The 18,341-nt window shown below is 36.6% G+C and overlaps 1 protein-coding gene across 4 annotated transcripts; it reads left to right on the top strand.

Moving 5' to 3' along the window:
* Nucleotides 1-1,184: 1,184 nt before the first annotated feature.
* Nucleotides 1,185-18,138, top strand: LOC140783662 (uncharacterized). 4 transcript variants are annotated; one of them, XR_012108165.1, is made up of 30 exons: nucleotides 1,185-1,314; nucleotides 1,398-1,583; nucleotides 1,988-2,068; nucleotides 3,008-3,145; nucleotides 3,874-3,984; nucleotides 4,089-4,139; nucleotides 4,266-4,366; nucleotides 5,016-5,106; nucleotides 5,981-6,115; nucleotides 6,219-6,485; nucleotides 6,652-6,730; nucleotides 6,830-6,924; nucleotides 7,016-7,099; nucleotides 7,241-7,315; nucleotides 7,383-7,430; nucleotides 7,633-7,728; nucleotides 7,841-8,070; nucleotides 8,420-11,949; nucleotides 12,116-12,189; nucleotides 12,352-12,435; nucleotides 13,720-13,791; nucleotides 13,929-14,037; nucleotides 14,117-14,180; nucleotides 14,661-14,789; nucleotides 14,875-14,992; nucleotides 15,931-16,010; nucleotides 16,596-17,390; nucleotides 17,509-17,619; nucleotides 17,734-17,900; nucleotides 17,998-18,138. XR_012108165.1 is itself a non-coding variant. In XM_073130610.1 (27 exons), the coding sequence occupies exons 2-27, from the start codon at nucleotides 1,419-1,421 to the stop codon at nucleotides 17,026-17,028; spliced, it is 6,540 nt and encodes a 2,179-aa protein (XP_072986711.1). In that variant the 5' UTR covers nucleotides 1,185-1,314; nucleotides 1,398-1,418; the 3' UTR covers nucleotides 17,029-17,466. The 4 variants fall into 4 exon arrangements, 1 of the variants encoding a protein (XP_072986711.1); XR_012108167.1 differs by having other exon boundaries at nucleotides 4,270-4,366; XR_012108166.1 differs by lacking the exon at nucleotides 17,998-18,138 and having other exon boundaries at nucleotides 16,596-17,273.
* Nucleotides 18,139-18,341: the final 203 nt, after the last annotated feature.

The raw sequence follows: 18,341 nt of genomic DNA on the forward strand, positions 1-18,341 counted from the left end.
CTCTTGTGATCTTATCTCGTAAGTTTGGTAACTTTCTATTTATGAAGACTTAACGTTATTAAGCTTATACCTTAGTTATTATCTATTGAGGTGAAGATTACAATATATATGCATTGTAATTATTTTGGTATTTTATTGTGAGGTTATTTTCTTTGTTTTTATTTCTTTTTAAGATTGTGCGATTTCAGGCATGAAATATTAATTTTTTACACTCGGAGGAAAAGAGATTCTTGGATTGAAAAACAACGATTCCTCTTTAAATCTCTCCTTGCACTTACGACTATTTCGATTAATACAATGATTAAGCTATAAAACATTCACTTCAGTGGTTGGAATAAAAAGCCTAGAGAATGCAGACGGTCTAGATTGATATTTAAATGCAAATTTTAGTTGACCTTTATTTTATTTTGGCAAGTGAAAATAATATGTTAAATTTAAAGATTTTTAAATGATTAAAATACTCTTAGTTCTTTTTTCTTTTTCCTTTCTCTCGTTTGGGGCAGAACTTGATTACTCTTTTCAATCAAGAAAATGTTTTTCTTCTAGCAACTCTCTCTTCTCTTCCACACATTAGATATAGTTTGAGCTTAGCATTTTTATTTATATATAGATTTAAATATTCATTTAGGGCATTAGGGGTTTTGGATTTTTATAAAGAGAAACAGTAATATCTCACACAAATTTTTTTTAGTATAGACTGAGTTAAGTTAGATTGTGTTAGGTACTTAAGTTAATTGTGCTGGGTTAGATTTAATTAAGTTAAGTATAGATTTGATAAGTATAACTTAGCCGATTATAATTTTATAATTTTGTTGGTATAGTTAACTTAATATAGAAGTTTGAATAAGGTTAGCTAACAAATCTAATAACAAGTTTTTTTTTACACATATTTACTGAATTATAAGGCTTGATTTATATATAGTGAGAATATAAGATATAAAACACAATTTCATTAAAAAGGCTTAGTGCTATTTAAACTTCCTTAAATTATAATCAACTTCCGTTCCTTTAAAAAGTGATGAGGTTAAATTTACATAATAACAAATCAAGCCTTAATTTGTTGAGCGTGTCTACAAAATAAAAAAAATAAAAATAAATAAAGAATTTACATAATAACACGACACATTTCCAAGAAAACCAGTAGAGTGTGTCTATATTACCGTTCACTCACTGTCACGTGCGACGGCCCTTGGTTTGTGAAGCAAGAGAGGTAAAGGAAAATAGCGGTGACCTTGGAGTGGCGATTCCTCTGTCTTCCCTTCTTTCTCTCGCGCTCGCGAGCCTTCGAAAGCAAGAAAGTGGTTCAAAAAACAGGTGACACGCTCTTGTCTTAATCCTTACCCTTAAACCCTAACCCTAACCCTAACCCTACCCCTTTTCCGAAACCTTCATCCCAGGGGTTGCGGGTGGAGGTGGAGATGGAGATGGAGCTGGAGCCAAGGGTGAAGTCTCTGTCCTTCAAGGTGAAGGCCATGTCGCGTGAATACCCCGCCCAGAAGGCGGCCCACGTTCTTGAGACCGATCTCCGAACCCACTGGTCGACCGCCACCAACACCAAGGAGTGGATCCTCCTGGAACTCGACGTACGTCACCTAGGAACACTCTCTTCTTGTTAATTTCAAGCCCGTTTGTCCTCTTCTTATGGTTCACTCAGTAGATTAGCTTGCACATACGAGTATCCTTTTTATTTAGAGGAAGATTCTTTCTGAAAGTATCAATTCTCAAGGTACTCTTGGCCCTTCCTTCACTCCATCTCGATCCTGGGAATATGTTTACTTTGGTTTTTTTTGCGATTTCTTCGTTCTCCACAAAGATTTGTTACTTTCGACTTTTGTAAAATTCAGCTGGTCAACTTGTCTTCTCATGAAATTTTACTGTTGGATTCAATTTTATTAGTCATTGTAACACGCATGCGGGAGTGGTTTCCATCTTGGGCTTGCATTAATAATTCAATGGCACATGTCTTATGTATTCTTTTTTTCTGCAGGAAGCTTGCCTGCTTTCACATATTCGGATTTATAATAAATCTGTTCTTGAATGGGAAATCACAGCTGGATTGCGGTATAAGGTTTGAGGAGTCTGTTCATATTTTCTTTGTTCAATATTGTCTGTCTCCTAGTTAAGTTTTGTAAGTATAAAATAGAATAGTTTCACTTTTAAAATTTTTCACTTGATTATGTGCATTTCATATTCAGAGAATTCAACCAAATGAATCAGTTGAGTAGAAGATAATCTAGGAAAACAGCAAGTTTTTCTTCAATGTGGTTCAAAATGTTAAAAATATAAGAAAATATCTACTTGTATATGATTCTATCACTAGAAAATTTATAGTCCGTGTTTTGAATAACTTATCAAGCATCTCGATATTATTTGTCAATGAAGAACTATCATTCACATGCAATTTCATAAAATTATGAAAAGCAATACTGATTCTCAACACATAAAATTTTGGTGAAATAAGTGATAAGGGCATCTTGAGAATTATAAACTGTGATTTGACATTTATTATGATCTAGCTTGCAAGTCCTAGAATTCATGATCGTCATCTCATAGTGGAACCCCATCGAGTATCTTATATCTGTCCGAGTCACATTATTGTTTTCTTTTCCTTTGTTGGATTTTTGAATCAAGTACCTAACACATATGCTTGTCAGTCAATTGGGTTGTTTCGTGGGGTGGGATATTTGGTCCGTTTATATGTGAATATGATTACATTATTTATATTTACCATCTACTTGAAGCATGAACAAACTTTACAAAGTAATGGAAATTCACTTTCACTGTGTTTTACTCTTAATAGTATTGATTTGAATCATTTGGTATTCACCATTAGTACGGCGGAGTCATCTTTAGTCTATTCTGTCTAAATCTAAGATGCTTTTACTTCTTTAGTGAATAATAGGTTACATTGTATGGAATAGTTCTTATGTGTCAATATTTTCTTAAGATTCTTTTAGGTGGATTTGATTTTATATTCTCTCAATAATTTTGTTCTCTTTGGGTCCAGCCTGAGGCATTTGTAAAGGTTCGTCCACGTTGTGAAGCACCTAGGCGTGATATGGTGTATCCCATGAACTACACTCCTTGCCGTTATGTACGGATTTCATGTTTGAGGGGAAATCCAATAGCTATATTTTTTATACAGGTACTTTTCTTGCCAATGTATACGGACTCTTTTAATATGGAATATGGGGTAGACATGCACATCAATGTGCACCAATAAGGAGAACTAGTTTAATTTACATGCAAGGCCTTGCAATGAGGAGAACAAGATCAAGTTAGAAAGCTAGAAGCAGTTAGAAAGAATTATGGTCCTTTTATTGCTGGAAGATATTGCCCAAGATAATACTAATTGGAGACAAAAGGGTTCATGTACCCTGTGTTAAAGGCTTTATTACTGTTATTGCCTTATTGGCCTAGTTTTGATTTTCTTGGAGTTGATAACTTGTCTTCTCCTTGGTAGGATATGATCAATTAAATGTATTCTGCTTCAGAGGTAGGCCAAACACGTCTAGATTTTAATTATACTATTAAGTACCTAAGAAAGTATTACTGATCTTCCAGCATAAATCCTATCTTTGGTGCCTCATATTTGCATTTCTTGAAACATCTAATCGATGGTCTCCTTTTTCATCGAAGGGGCACTTTGTTGGTCTCAAAAACTTTTGCAGCATGCAGCATCATGCCAGATCTTCTTTCTCTTTCTTCATTTTTTCCCCTTTGTAAGGAAAACTACATGAAGGTGTACAACAGGAAACATCTGGAAGTTGATTAGTAACTTCTGTTGATATTTTATGTGCTGCGCTGTCGTCATTTTTTTTAATCTCTGCCACCTGTGTTTTTGATATATTATACTTGACAAATGATTGACAGCTGATTGGAGTTCCTGTGGCTGGACTAGAACCAGAGTTTCAACCTATTGTTAATTACTTGTTGCCAAACATTGTAACCAACAAACAAGATGCTCATGATATGCATCTTCAGGTAAATTACGGTTCAAATAACATAATATTTCTCTTTTTTCTATTTCCCTTTTGGAAAGCTATATTTGAAATGTTTCTGCAACTTCTAATGCTATTTAGTTGTAGTTGCTTCAAGACATTGCAGTTAGACTGCTACCTTTCCTTCCCCAGCTTGAGGTACAGCCATCGCTTTGCTTTTGTGAAGTGGAATTTAATTGTTTTATCATTGCCATTATTACTTATTTTTATAATCGCTGAACTCTAGATTTGCAGTAGTTAACAATTTTTTACATCTTATTGCAGGCAGATCTTAACAGTTTTGCAGATGCAGCTGAGAGTAATATACACCTTTTTGCAATGCTGGCTGGCCCATTTTATCCGATCCTGCGCCTTGTGAATGAAAGGTGAAATTTTAATTGTCTCTCATAATTTAGAATGATGCTCTTTCAAAACATTATGTAAAAAGGTGTGTGACATTTATTTTCAATGCATTGCATATCTTGGGATTATCTACCAAATTTATGACTATAGATACTTTTTGGTTGAGTTGCTCTTTTTCTAAAAGGTGAACCATGTTCAATCAGCTGGCTTTTTCTTTGCTGAGATGTACTAATACTTGTTAAATATGCACAAACCTATACATGGGGGAGACGGAAGCATGTGCTAATGGTATAAGATGCATGCCGCTCACTTGGTCAAATGAGAGCTAGAAGTTGACCAAATATGAGGAAGAAAAAGAACTTTTGAAGATCTGAAAAGGGTTGAATGGACTTGATATACATTCTTTGTACTTGTCATTACTGGTTGTAAAATATGTATCTTTTTGGTCAAGAATATATGTAAGCTCTTCAATCTTAATTATTTTTATTTTAGTTAGCTTTTGATTGCAAACAGTGCCACTTCTCACTAGGAGGTGAGTGGACACAGAAAATTAAGTTAATCCACTTTCAAATCACCCCAAACTCACTTTTTTTTGCAATGGATGGAAAGTGTCTATCAAGTTTCTCTGATGTAATGGTCATAATTAGCAATCCCTTCCTATGAATTTTGTAGGGAAGCTGTGAAGACTCTGCTTAACCCTTCTGAGTCAGATGCTTCTAAAGGCAACCAGGCTTCCATGCCAACAGTGTCCTCAAATTTTGAGGTAATGAATTACACCTTCATTGTTTTCTTTCCCTCAATTATATGCAATTCACGACATGCGTCTTTGTAATACACTATTCTTTTTGTTGTTTATTTATAGTTTGCTTTTTAAAATCACCTACTGTTACTGATCACGACCACATTTGATCTCGCTACATGTATTGCTAGGACTAGTTAAATTCCATAGCTGGTGGATGTACCTGAATATAAATTATTGTGCTTTTGGCGATAACCACAGAGATACAAACCCAAGGAGGCAGATATTTGCATATCTTTGAGAACTTGCTGCAAGTTGCTCTCTATTGTAATAACAATATAACATCTTTAGCTTACTAATCTAGGCATAACCTAGATAAGTTTGAGGATATTTCTGCCACTAAATCATTAGGAAAATCTGTATTACTATGCTGCTAGTTTGCACCTGTCAAGTGACTCAAGTCAGACAGATTTGATCTTTGGGTAGTGATGGCAAAGAGTAGCATAAGTCTTCTTTCTGCCTGAGCTTTAATTGCATATTCAATGTATTCCAACTCTATCCTTGTTTACTGAGCTGCTCTTCTGATTTTTGATTGTATACTCCATATATAGGTGACAATGTCTATTGGCTTCTATCTAGTGTATATCTCTAATTTGTTCATGAGATGAGAGACACAAGTTTTGATTTTTCCTGTAGTTCATGCCTTATATTTAAGCCAAACCCCTATAGATTCTTTTAAATTCTTGCTTCTGCAAGCTCCAAAACCAAACTTACTCTACCTATTGGTAAGACATTGACCAGCTATACCTTTGTATTGGCTAGACAGATATGCACATACTTTGCCTGTTGGTAGAGCTCCAAGCAGAACAATTTTAAATTGACCCATTCTGTTTTTCAGGCACAGCCCAGGAGATCGCGCAGTCCATCGTTACTTCAACCTGCTTTGAGCTCCATAGCATTTCGTTCTGATGCTGTCATTGTACTTCTTAGGAAGGCATATAAAGATGCACATCTTGGAATAGTTTGTCGTAGAGTATGTATTTAGTATCTTCTTCCTGCTGTGGTATCTATATAATCTTTCTTTCTTCTCCTCTATCAGAACAATTTTCTCTTATGGCTTATATTGTCGATTTTAGGCATCAAGAGCTCTACAGAAGCTTGGAGAGCCTATTAAACCCTTAGACGAGTCAGTGCCTGATCATGACCTGACTGTATCTTCCATTTCTGATGAAGTAGCTAAAATTCAAGTGACCAATCATGTTCATCTTGCTGACTACTCAAGCTTGTTTGGAGAAGAATTTAAGATACTAGAAAGCAGCTATGATGATTCTTATTTGAATGTGTTGGATATTGCTGCTGTTGAAGAAGGTATTCTTCATGTCCTCTATGCTTCTGCATCACAGGTAAAGCATTTTTTATCAAATGTAAATTCATATACATGCATAATTATTTATGTTATCTGAAAGAAAGCGGTCATAGTTTAGTCAGATCCTTTGATTTAGCTTATGAGCTTATTAGTTATGAACTTATGATTGATTACCTTTTTATTTGTCTCATCTAAATCCACAGCCTCTCCTTTGTTGCAAGTTGGCTGACAATAGTTCAAATTTGTGGTCAATATTACCACTTGTACAGGCTTTGCTTCCAGGTAAATGGTTCCTTCTTTCTGATTCCTTTTCCCTTTTCCTTTATGGTTGTTTTCATGTTAATATAGTTCTCATAATATTCCTAACTTTTCATCTTGTAGCACTTCGCCCTCCTATTAATAGTAGTCCTCTAGATCAAGTTGATGATAGTTTCTTCCAATGGAAACATCCTCCTGTACAGCATGCTTTTTCTCAGGTTCACGGATTTTAAAACTCAAATTTTCTTTTTTGAAATCAAGATGTCATTATATCAGCAACAATGTCTTGACACTCAACATTGCTTGCAGATTGTTAACATGTCATCGTCATCAGTTTACCATCCTCTTCTTCATGCATGCGCGGGTTATCTTTCATCATTTATGTCATCACATGTTCGTCAGCTGACATTTTGAATGTGAAATCACATACTGTCACCTTATTCTAAATTTAGAAAGAGAATATAGAACCAGTTGCTTAGTTAAGGTCATTTACTCTCTTTTCTTTTCTTTTTTTCCCCTTATTGACCATGTCAGGGAAAAGCAGCATGTGTGCTTATTGATTTGTGCTCTGGGCCATTATCGCCGTGGATACCTATAATTATAGCAAAGGTTCCTCTCTTCAATCAAATCCATATTTGTTCTTTACAATTTTCTCTTCTTACTGACTCCAATGCAGATGGATCTTACAATTGAACTCTTGGAGGACCTCTTGGGTGTTATCCAGGTAAGGTTCATTTGTTTCACATACATAAAAAAGAATGTTTAAGCACAGAAGTTCTTTTGATGTGCTTCTGCTCAACTTTTTTTGTTCTGGGGTGTTGTATGTTTTCTCATTTTAGATGTGCTCTACTTATCCTCTGGAGAAGTGTTTAGCCTCTTGCATTAAAGAATTACTCTAAATGCTTTATGAAAACTTTGCATGACAGGGTGCCCGACAATCTATTAATCGTGCCCGTGCTGCTCTGAAATATGTTATACTAGCCATATCTGGGCATATGGATGATGTTCTCGCCAAATATAAGGTCTGTCTCCTGCTGTTTCTTCCTTAGGATGCAAATATCTTGCAGAAATTATCTTGTTTATTTTAAGTGTCACTTTCTTTTGTAACTTATGTTTCTCGATCTTAACTTTCAGGAAGTTAAGCATAAACTTCTTTTTCTTCTGGAGATGCTAGAACCTTTTCTTGATCCTGCTATAACTGCCATGAAGAATACAATTGCTTTTGGTGATGTTTCAGCTGTATTCTTGGAAAGGCAGGAGAGTATATGTGCTGTTGCCCTAAATGTTATTCGCACGGCAGTTCAAAGGCCTGCTGTTCTTCCATCTCTGGAGTCTGAGTGGCGTAGAGGATCAGTCGCTCCAAGGTTTACTGAAGACTGTTCTTATGTGTTTTAGAGGTTTTGTGGGTAACAAAGTCTTACGAATGTTAAGTACCAATATAAAAAGTGAAAGATGTTATGGAAATTCTGAATATCCTCAAAAGTTTAAACAGATTATTCTTAAACTATCTTTAAGAGAAAAGTCGTTTGGGCTTCTGAGCTAATTGCTAATTACATATCCAAGTATTATAGATAGTTTATCATCTTCTCTTGATATATAGTCATAATCATAATGGTTGTTTTTCCCAATTCTAGGAAATCTATGCAGGTTCATGATTTTATCCTTCTTATTGACAAAGGATTAATGTCAGAATCTTTCTCTACTCTTCTGCAGTGTGCTTCTATCTATTCTGTGTCCAAATATGCCATTGCCTCCTGACATCGACCTCTGCAGAGGTCCACCTTCTAAGGTTGATCCAGAATCTTTGACTGCCTCACCGGGCTCTACAGTCCACCCTCATGGGGGATCCAGCATATCCTGCAGTAGTGAAGACATTGATGGAAAAATTGATGCATGTGAAGGAACCTTAAAGACAGATATCTTTGGAGATTCCAACCTCCTGTTTGCTCCTAGAGAGTTGAAACAATGTGTGCTTACAAGTCTTGCTAATCCTTTTCGAAACAGCCCTGATAAAATTAATTTAGAATCGAGTAATGGCTCTGCAGATGATAAACATACCAAGGAGAAGACCTTAACTGGAATCTTTCAGTTGGATAATGTTTTCGCAGCTGATTACTACAATATGCAAGCAGATTATCTGCAGCTTATAGTCCACAAGGACTGTGAGTTGAGGACTGCAGAGTTTCAACGATTATCATTGGATTTGTGCTCTCAGCATGATATTACTCCAGAGGGACATGATGCTGGAATAGATGCCTTACTTTTGGCTGCTGAATGCTATGTAAATCCCTTCTTTATGATATCCTTCAGACCCAATTCAGAGCTTATCAAACAGATGAATGGTATTCATGCCAAACTAACTCAAGAAAATGGCGTCATGGAACTTAGCAGCAATTTCCAGAGGAAAAAGATTGATTTAGAGACAGTAGCTCATCTTGAGAAAAACAGAGACAAAACTGTCCTTGATATACTCCTACAAGCTGCCAAGCTGGACAGTGAGTACCATGGAAGGACATCTTATGGTGAACCTTATGCAGATGATGAAGAGGATGAGCAGTCCATCGAAATATCCCAGGGAGACATACAATTTGCTGATGCTGTAACGTTGGTGAGGAAAAATCAGGCTTTGCTTTGTCACTTTATCGTTCGGCAGTTTCAGAGAGAGCAGCACTCATCTCATGAAGTTCTTCTCCGGAGCCTGCTGTTTTTATTGCAGTCTGCAACTAAACTATTTTGTGCTCCAGAAAATGTGATTGATATAATACTGCAGTCTGCTGAGAATCTTAATGGACAACTTGCATCTTTGTACCATCAAGTTAAAGAAGGAAAGATGCAGTTAGATATGGAAAAGTTACATGGCTTGCAAAGGCGTTGGGGCCTTCTTAAGAACTTAGTTTTAGCGTCATCTGGAAATGATGATGTCATGGAGCTTCTCAACATAACAAAGAATGGTTTCCAGTACAGAAGTTTAGTTCCACCATCATCATGGATGCAAAAAATATCTAAATTTTCGAACTATGCTTGTCCACTTCCTCGGTTCCTTGGGTGGATGGCAGTATCTCGTTATGCAAAGCAATATTTGAGTGGACGGTTGTTTCTTGCCTCTGATTTCTCCCATCTTACTTCGTTACTATCTATTTTTGCAGATGAGCTTGCATTTATAGATAATATAGTCAGACCGAAAGTTGAGGCTGCAAATATGGAATCTTTTGAGACCAAATGCCTTCTATCTGAGAAAGAATTCAGGCCTTCTAGTCCATCAAATACCCAGGATTTGTTTAAGGTTCTGCATCCTGACATGCATCTATTCTTCCCAACCATGAAAAATCAATTTGGTTCTTTTGAAGAGATCATTTTGGAAGCTGTCGGATTACATTTAAAATGTCTTCCCTGCAGTGCTGTAGCAGATGTTCTTTGTTGGTTTTCTGACATTTGCTTGTGGCCATATGTTGAAAGTGTTAAGGATAGTCTACCATATGGAAATACTGTTGATTCTTTGAAAAGATACACTGCAGTCAATGCTAAAACAGTTGTTCTATACTTAATTGAATCAATCGTAAGGGAGCACATGGAAGCTATTATTCCTGAAATGCCCAGGGTAGCCCACATTTTGGTATCACTAACTAAAGCTTCTTACTCTGATGTGACCTTCCTTGAATCTGTATTATGTCTTCTGAGGCCACTGATCTCTTATTTCTTAAGGAGGATGACGGAAGATGAAAAGCTGTTGGCTAATGGGTCCAACACTCAGGATTTTGAGTTGTTAAACTTTGACGAACTGTTCAAAAGTATGAGGTGCAAGAAAGAACCCAAGGATGTTTCTGGCGAGAACAACATTCAGGTAGCATTAGTGATCTTCATCTTAGGGTACCTCTTTCCTGATCTGTCTCTCAGGACAAAGATTGAAATTTTGGAGTCCTTGCTATTGTGGGTTGATTTTACCACCTCAGAGCCAACATCTTCTTTTCATAATTATCTTTCTGCGTTTCAGAAGGTCATGGATAGTTGTGATGTAGTATTAGAACGAAATGTAAAATTGTTGGGCATTAACATCCCACTTGAGAGAGAACAATTATCTGAGACAGTTAGTTCCTTAAATGCTAATGACAACTTACACTTCTATTCTAATTTTCCAGATAGTGCAGACCGGAGTCTAATTTGGCAAACAGAATATCTTGACATTAAAGAACCGGGTGCTGGTTTCTCTGGTCATGAGATTGATTCCCTATCTGCAAGTGAAATTAAAGAATTCTCAGATGTACTAGAAAAGTTCATTACTCAGCTTGTCCCAGCTGTTGAGGCTAGCTGGAAACTGCATTATAAGTTGTCTATGAGACTCATTGTTTCAGCAGCAAAATGTATGTTATTCTCAAGATGCCTTCATTACTTCTTTCGAGCAGGTACTCTTTCTGGGAATAGCAATGTGGGACACAATTTTCAGTGTGGTTCCAGTGAGATTCCATCTCAATATTGGACAAATGCTCTTGTAGACCTTGCAGGACTTATCTTAATGACTCAACAAAATCAGTGTTGGCAAGTAGCAAATTCCATGCTTGACTATTTACTTGAATTGCCTAGTAACATCTTTCTAGACTGCGTTCTCAGCAAGATATGCACTGCGATCAAGAATTTTTGTCGCCATGCACCAAGGATTTCATGGAGACTGCAGACTGATAAATGGTTATCTTCATTAGTCACTAGGGGAATCGATAACTTCACAAATGGCGAGACTGCATTAGTTGATTTATTCTGTACAATGTTGGGTCATCCAGAACCAGAACAACGTTCTATTGCATTGCACCATCTTGGAAGAATCACTAACGTGAGCAGTAATGTTGAAGTAAACACAGGATCTTACAGAATCGATCAACAACTAGTTGGATTTCGCTCCGCTATTTCGTTATCTGAATCAGCTATATCTTCCTTGGTTTCTAAGACATGGGATATTGTGGCAGCATTGGGATTATCTGATCCCTCAATGCTGTTAAGGTTAAATGCAATGGCATTGCTTTCATGCTATATCCCCTTTGCAGAGAGAAACCAACTGTGCACTTTTCTTGTGTCAAGTAACACCATACTGCAATGTACTAGTAAACTCTCACATTCTATAGAAGAAAGCTATTTGACACAACTTTCATTGGTTCTCCTTGCAAATGCTTGCCTTTATTCTCCTGCTGAAGATATTGCCTTGATTCCTGAAAGTGTTTGGAGGAACTTGGAGACAATGGGGAAATCAAGAACTGGTACCTAAATATATTCCTCTAATTTGTCTGTGATGATGATGGCTTAACATAATTTATCCACATTACTTGAAGAAGTCATATCATATGCTGTTGGATTTATTTTTTCATATCGTAGTTTATTTTTGTGTAATATTGGACATTTGTTTTCTTGAAATATCAATCACAGGACTTGCTTATATGGAGAAAAAGTTGTGTCACGCTCTCTGTAAACTGAGAAATGAATGTGATGGTGGAAAATCAGTATGTATTCCCTTTCTTGCTGGTCTTACTTACTAGAAGCTATGAGATTTGTTTACTAGTATACCTAATGCTTTCTTTTCTAGTTGAAAGTTCCACTGCCCTTAGGTGATTTTTGACTGATCTCATATATTTGGATTCACATTTATTTGTTATGCTTTGTAGGCTCTGAAACAAGTACTTTCGGCCAGCTCTACTGTTAAACATACCGATCCTAGCTTCAAGAACACCCGTGAGTCAATTCTTCAGGTCAGTTATTAAACAGATGATTTACTTAAATTTCAAGCACCTGTGTTTTCTTTGATGCAAGTAGATTAGTGATGTACCAATGAAATTGTAGTGTCAGTTGCACTACGGATTCTATGTACTTCTGTGAATAGTGTATCACATACGTAGGGTCAACAAGCTATACTTCTAGATACTCTTTTCACTTTTTTGTGTCTCCATAGTTTAGTAAGAGTGAAGGTGTGAACACCTTCAGTACGTTAAATATTGGAGATAAGAGAAGGTTAAGCACTAGGAGAACATGAGGTGTGACTTGGATGTTTTCTTTACAATATAATTTTGACTTCGATATTTTCTGGAGAAAATTTAATTTACTGAGATGTTCTTTTAGATGTGGACATATTATTTGGTACTTTCTGGTAGTTAATGGTGATTAACTCAATGCTAGACTAAATGGAATTCTCCATGTCCTGCACTTTCCAACTTAAAGATTAGTGAGTATGTTCACTCTTGGGAATCTTCATAGCCTCCTCCCACTATGGCCCACGTGATCTGTCCCATTTTTACTTCCCCATGCTATTGATAATCTTAAACTTTGATTATGAAGGAAAGCAGGCTAGTATTCAATTGATAGAACAAAAAATATATATTAGGAAAAGGTAGTAAGAGGTTTTAATATGTAATCGAATTTCTTAAGATGGCTGAAGCATATATTCTTTTTGCCACATCAATTTCAAGAAGAATATTTGATGCAAAACGTGGTGAAGAGAGGGAGATGGAGGAGGAAACAAATAGAGAAGAAGAATAAAGTTTCACACCTCTATCCTTAAAATGGTTTCACACCTCCACCCTTAAAATAATTTCACACCAATTTTTAAAAAGGAGAGTAAATCAAATTATCTTTATTAACCTCAAAATAAAGTATAACGGGTCTATATATAGACTTACAATATAAATAAGCAAAAAACACCCTAAATAAATAAAAATATAAAATCGATCATAAATATCATGTAATGAATAAACTCGATCATAACTAAATCTCTATGGGGGGATCATCAAATGTCTGTGCCTCCTACGTTGGTACACACGCCATCATGTTCTATTAGTGATGTCCGCATCAACATTAGTGGCACATTTTAGTCGTAAGTAAATTGTTGATTCAAGGTCGAAGCACAATATATTTTTGTTAAATTTATTTCATCAAGGGTACTAACATCCCTATTACTAGACATGCTGGGTGAGAACTTCAGCTTATTGCATTGCTACTGTTCTACTCACTTCATAGAGAACTGTGTATTTTTCTTACAGGTCCTATCTTCTCTGACTTCTGTCAAATCATACTTCGATTTCTTCTCAAGGAGAATTGACCAGGAATCTCAGGTTACACAGCTCACTTTATTAGTTTATTCTATTTTGCTTTTTTTGCTTTCTGAGCCAACACAGCAACAACAAGAACATTCCTCAGTGTTGGTTTGGAAATCTCTTAGCTCAAGTATCCTATGTGTAATTATATTTAGGAGATAGAAGAAGCAGAAATTGAAATGGAAATTCTTCAGAAAGAAAAAGCACTGCAAGAAGTATCTGACCACACCCAGGAAGATGCCCTTCAGAATCAAACTCGACCAAGTAAGCTGTAGTTATCATCTTTGGTTTTGCATTACTCTTTCTATCCTTATTTGACTAACATTTCTTTTTGTTTTGGCAGATTATAATGTTGATATAAAAGCTAATGACCGTCTTCAACAAATTAAGGATAACATTAGATCCTTGTAAGTGTCTAAAAATCTCAATAGTCATTAAGGTACTTGGATGCTAGTCACATGCACTAATGACTATCTCCATTTCTGCTTGTTTTGTTTTGTATGCACTCTTCATGTCTTGTTGTTGAATAAAGTACTTTTCAGAAAGAAGTTCTGGACATTAATAAAACATTCTGCATGTTCACTGTTTGACTTTCAGTCTGTACATTGTCTACAGAGACAACGGTAGATAATATGATGGTGGATGCCTGTATGTTTAGTACTTCAGTCCCCGAGTGCTGATGCACTTTTGTGTTCTTTACTGGGATTTGTTTCATGAGTAAAGTATCATTGTACTCTGTGGTAGAATGTGAATGTTGATGTCAGACACTTCTTCTATTGGTAGCATATTCTTTCTCTGCAAGTTAGATACAAATCTAAGGTTTGTTTATGTAGGCATAATTTCTTTAGAACGTATAGGTTACCCATATAATTAACTTTTCTTTGCAGAGAAAGATCCAAGCTCAAAGAAGAAATAATAGTCCGCAGGCAAAAAAAGCTTCTGATTAAACATGCTCGCCAAAAGTATTTGGAAGAGGCAAATTCACGAGAAATGGAACTTCTACAAGAGCTTGATAGGTTATGCTCTTATTTCTTCTTTGTGTTCTCTTGGAAATAATATGAAATTTATCCTGTTATGTTACTCATTTTTAGCTCTATCCAGGGAAAGAGCCAGGGAAATGGAACGTGAATTAGAGAGGCAGAGGCAATTGGAGCTTGAGCATGCAAAGACTAGGGAACTGCAGTTCAATCTTGATCTGGAAAGGGAAAAGCAAACTCAAGTATTACTGCTCAAACCTGTCCCTGATATTGCATTCAATACAGATATTCCTTTCATTGTTACTTTTATTGTGATTACAAGTCCTTTGATGTGCTGGCACAGATGTGTGTTGATGACAACAAAATGACCTTGATTTCTGGATTAAATGTGTTCTAGTTGGTTTAAAAGTGTCTGATTTAGGTGCCAAGTATGCCTTGTTATTGTCTGATTTGTTTCATTATTGGATAGATTACTGCCTTTCCAAGTTTCATACTTGATAGTTGATACTCCCACCATCTCCTTCCCAGTCAACTTCTTGGAGACATTTGTTTTTTGAGAGAAATCTATATCTATGATATAAGGATACATCTTGTGAGATGATATGTAAAATGGTACAAGAATTAACATGTGAAATAAGAAAGTAGGAAGTGTCAAGTGTGCAGCAAACAATTACCTAGTTATGCTAAAGATTCACTGGTGATTGTAAGTGGAACTTGGAAGCAGGAAGTTAGGTACTATGAAATATTATAACTTATTGGGCGGTCATTGACTATGAAGTGCAGTCGCCTAGACTCGTATGTTTCTTGATTAGTATGTTCTATAATATTTTAGAATGGCAAAATCAAGTGAGTATATCCCGGTTATGTGAATTAACTTGAGTTCGTCCTGTATCATAAATAAGTAGGACTTAACAGAATCTTTGTAGAAATCATCCCAAAAGATACTTTGAGCTTAAATTTAATATTATCTGATGTATCTGATAATTGTAAAGAACTTACTGAGTTTCATAGTTCATACTAGTGAATTTGAGACTTCTGGTAATTATTTCTGCACTTTATACCAATATTCTAGTTAAGGGGTATCCTTTGCTTTTGTCTTGTCCTATTCACTTTCTTCAGTAGACTATGCTGCACTAAATCATAGAAGATGGTTGATATTGCTCATCGCCTCTGTTTGCAGAGAGATCTTCAACAGGAATTGGAGCAAGTAGAATCTGGCGTTCGGTCATCACGACGTGATTACTCATCCAATCCCAACAGGTGGTCTTTCCAATTTTAAATTTCTGAAATTCTAATGCATTATTCATTGCCGATGTGTTTGTCTTATTGTGATTACATTGCATTGATCATCATATCACGTATTCATTTGAACATTTCCAAGCATGGATACTTCCTATGTTTGTATTGGATGCCATATTCGACATGATACATGTCAAATACTTAATACTTTCTCAAATTTTAAAAATTAAAGTAATTCAAATATTTCTTAGATGCATTCATGGGAGAAGAGAGGGCAATTATATTGGTTTAGAGAATTCTGCATAGATAAGCCAAATAGGAGAGTTACTACCTTCCACTTCTTGTTCGATTGCAAAGTTGTAAATGTGATAAATATTGGGCTGGCTTATTAGTTATTATATTGGCATCATTTGAGATGTGAAGGCACCAGGTTAGGATTTCATGCCCCAACAACAGCAGTTACAACAATTGGAATATATTGGATAGAACAGTCATTAGTTTATCTCAGCAATTAAATGGAGATATTCTTGGATAGCACTAGCATAGGTTACGACATCTCTAGTAGCCTTTTGAAATCTGTTTCTCATGCTTCTTAGTTTTGTGCAGTCGGCCTAGGGAAAGATACCATGAGCGAGAGAATGTCAGAACTGGGCGACAAGAAGGGAGCATGAGATCAAGCAGCAGAGGCCGTGAGAGTGCCACTAGTCAAATGGCGACCTCTGGTCCCAGCGTCTCTCCATCGCCTAATATGCTTGCTGGATCCAGATCATTTTCTGGCCATGTTCCTACAATTCTACAATCAAGGGACAGGACTGAGGAGCGTAGTATCTGTTATGAAGACAGCATTGAAGGGAGTAAGGATTCTGGAGATGCGAGTAGCATTGGTGACCCAGAACTTGGCTCAGCCTTTGATGGCTTGGCAGGAGGGTATGGGTCTGTATCGAGACATGGGTCACGAGGTAGCAAATCAAGGCAAGTTGTTGAACGAAGAGAGCGGGATGGGAGGCGGGAGGGGAAATGGGAGAGAAAGCATTCTTGATTTTTTGTTGGCCAAAGCTGTTACATGATTGTATTGTTGCCAGATATATAGCTTGGCCTCTGTCCTGTGACAAATCTATAGTATGGGGTCAGGGATGCTTCTGGCCTCATGGTTAAAGCCGCATAAATCCCCATCTTCACTGAAAGGTTCCATTTGGGGGGCTGAGGACATCAGTTTGCTTGCCAACTTCGTATATTGTGAGATGCAGGGGTGAACAAGAGTTCCTGAAGGAAGAGAGAAAAAAGGTTTTTCCTGTCATTTTGTTTACTTCCTATGATTTCTCTTGATCACAATTTCGGACAGCTTCACTAAGATTTGTGCTACTATTGAGTGCATGCTCAATGGTGTGAACTTCTTTTCCTGTAAGTAAATGTCATCACATTTTGTGGATGCTCATCTATTCCTGCAAACTTAACGTCGTGATGCCCCTTACCCTCATGCAACTGGATCTCAACTGATAGTATTCTTCCTGTTCACTAGGTCAATCACTGGATTTGGGGGATTGCCATCTGTTCCTATTGCTATCTCATGTTTGCACTCATAACAAGGGCATGCTCAGATGGATAGGGCAATAAAAATAGCACAATCCAGGTGCGTTGTACTATTGATAGTAAAGTAAAAATGAATACATAAAGTTCGTAACAAAAGCAGGTATTATACGAGTAATTGGTTTTGTTTTGTTTCTTGCTCCGTGCATGACGATAGAGATCATTGAGAGAAACTCACTAACCAACCAACCAACCAACCAACCCTTGTAACAGCAAATGAGAGAATTCTACGCCTTCCCTGATTTCATGCAATTCCGTCTCAGAATCACAGTGAAGGGGCGGATTGATGTCCTGTCGACAGTCTATTTAGACTCCTCCCAACAGGTTCCTCTTTTCGGCTTCTGTGAATCTATTTCTATCTCAAAGACGTATATTATTTGGTATTGTAAGTTGGTTACTATTTGTTTTATATCTATTATAGTAAACCAACTCTTGAGCTTTGCGGGAAGTCGATGATTAATTTTGATATGGAGGCTCTAGTGGTTTGCTGATCAGGTAGTGATGTGTAGAGACATGAGATTGCAAAAAGTTAATAAGTCGGTTGGAATCCTGTGTTAAAATATCTCATAAAAATGTTGGACAGATGACACCTTATTCCATATTCATTGATTTTTTTTTTCCTTCATTTTCCTAAAAGGTAAGAGAAAAATATCGCTCTCCGAAATGGTATCCTTCTCTTCGCAAGAAACCTCCGTCCGCTAAGGCCCGACCCGACCCGACCCGATACCAAATCCTCACTATTACTTTCCTTCCCTGAAGCATCGT

This window comes from Typha latifolia, chromosome 3 (genome assembly GCF_019914945.1).
Source record: "Typha latifolia isolate L0001 chromosome 3, TyphaL0001v2, whole genome shotgun sequence".
Classification (NCBI taxonomy): domain Eukaryota; kingdom Viridiplantae; phylum Streptophyta; class Magnoliopsida; order Poales; family Typhaceae; genus Typha; species Typha latifolia.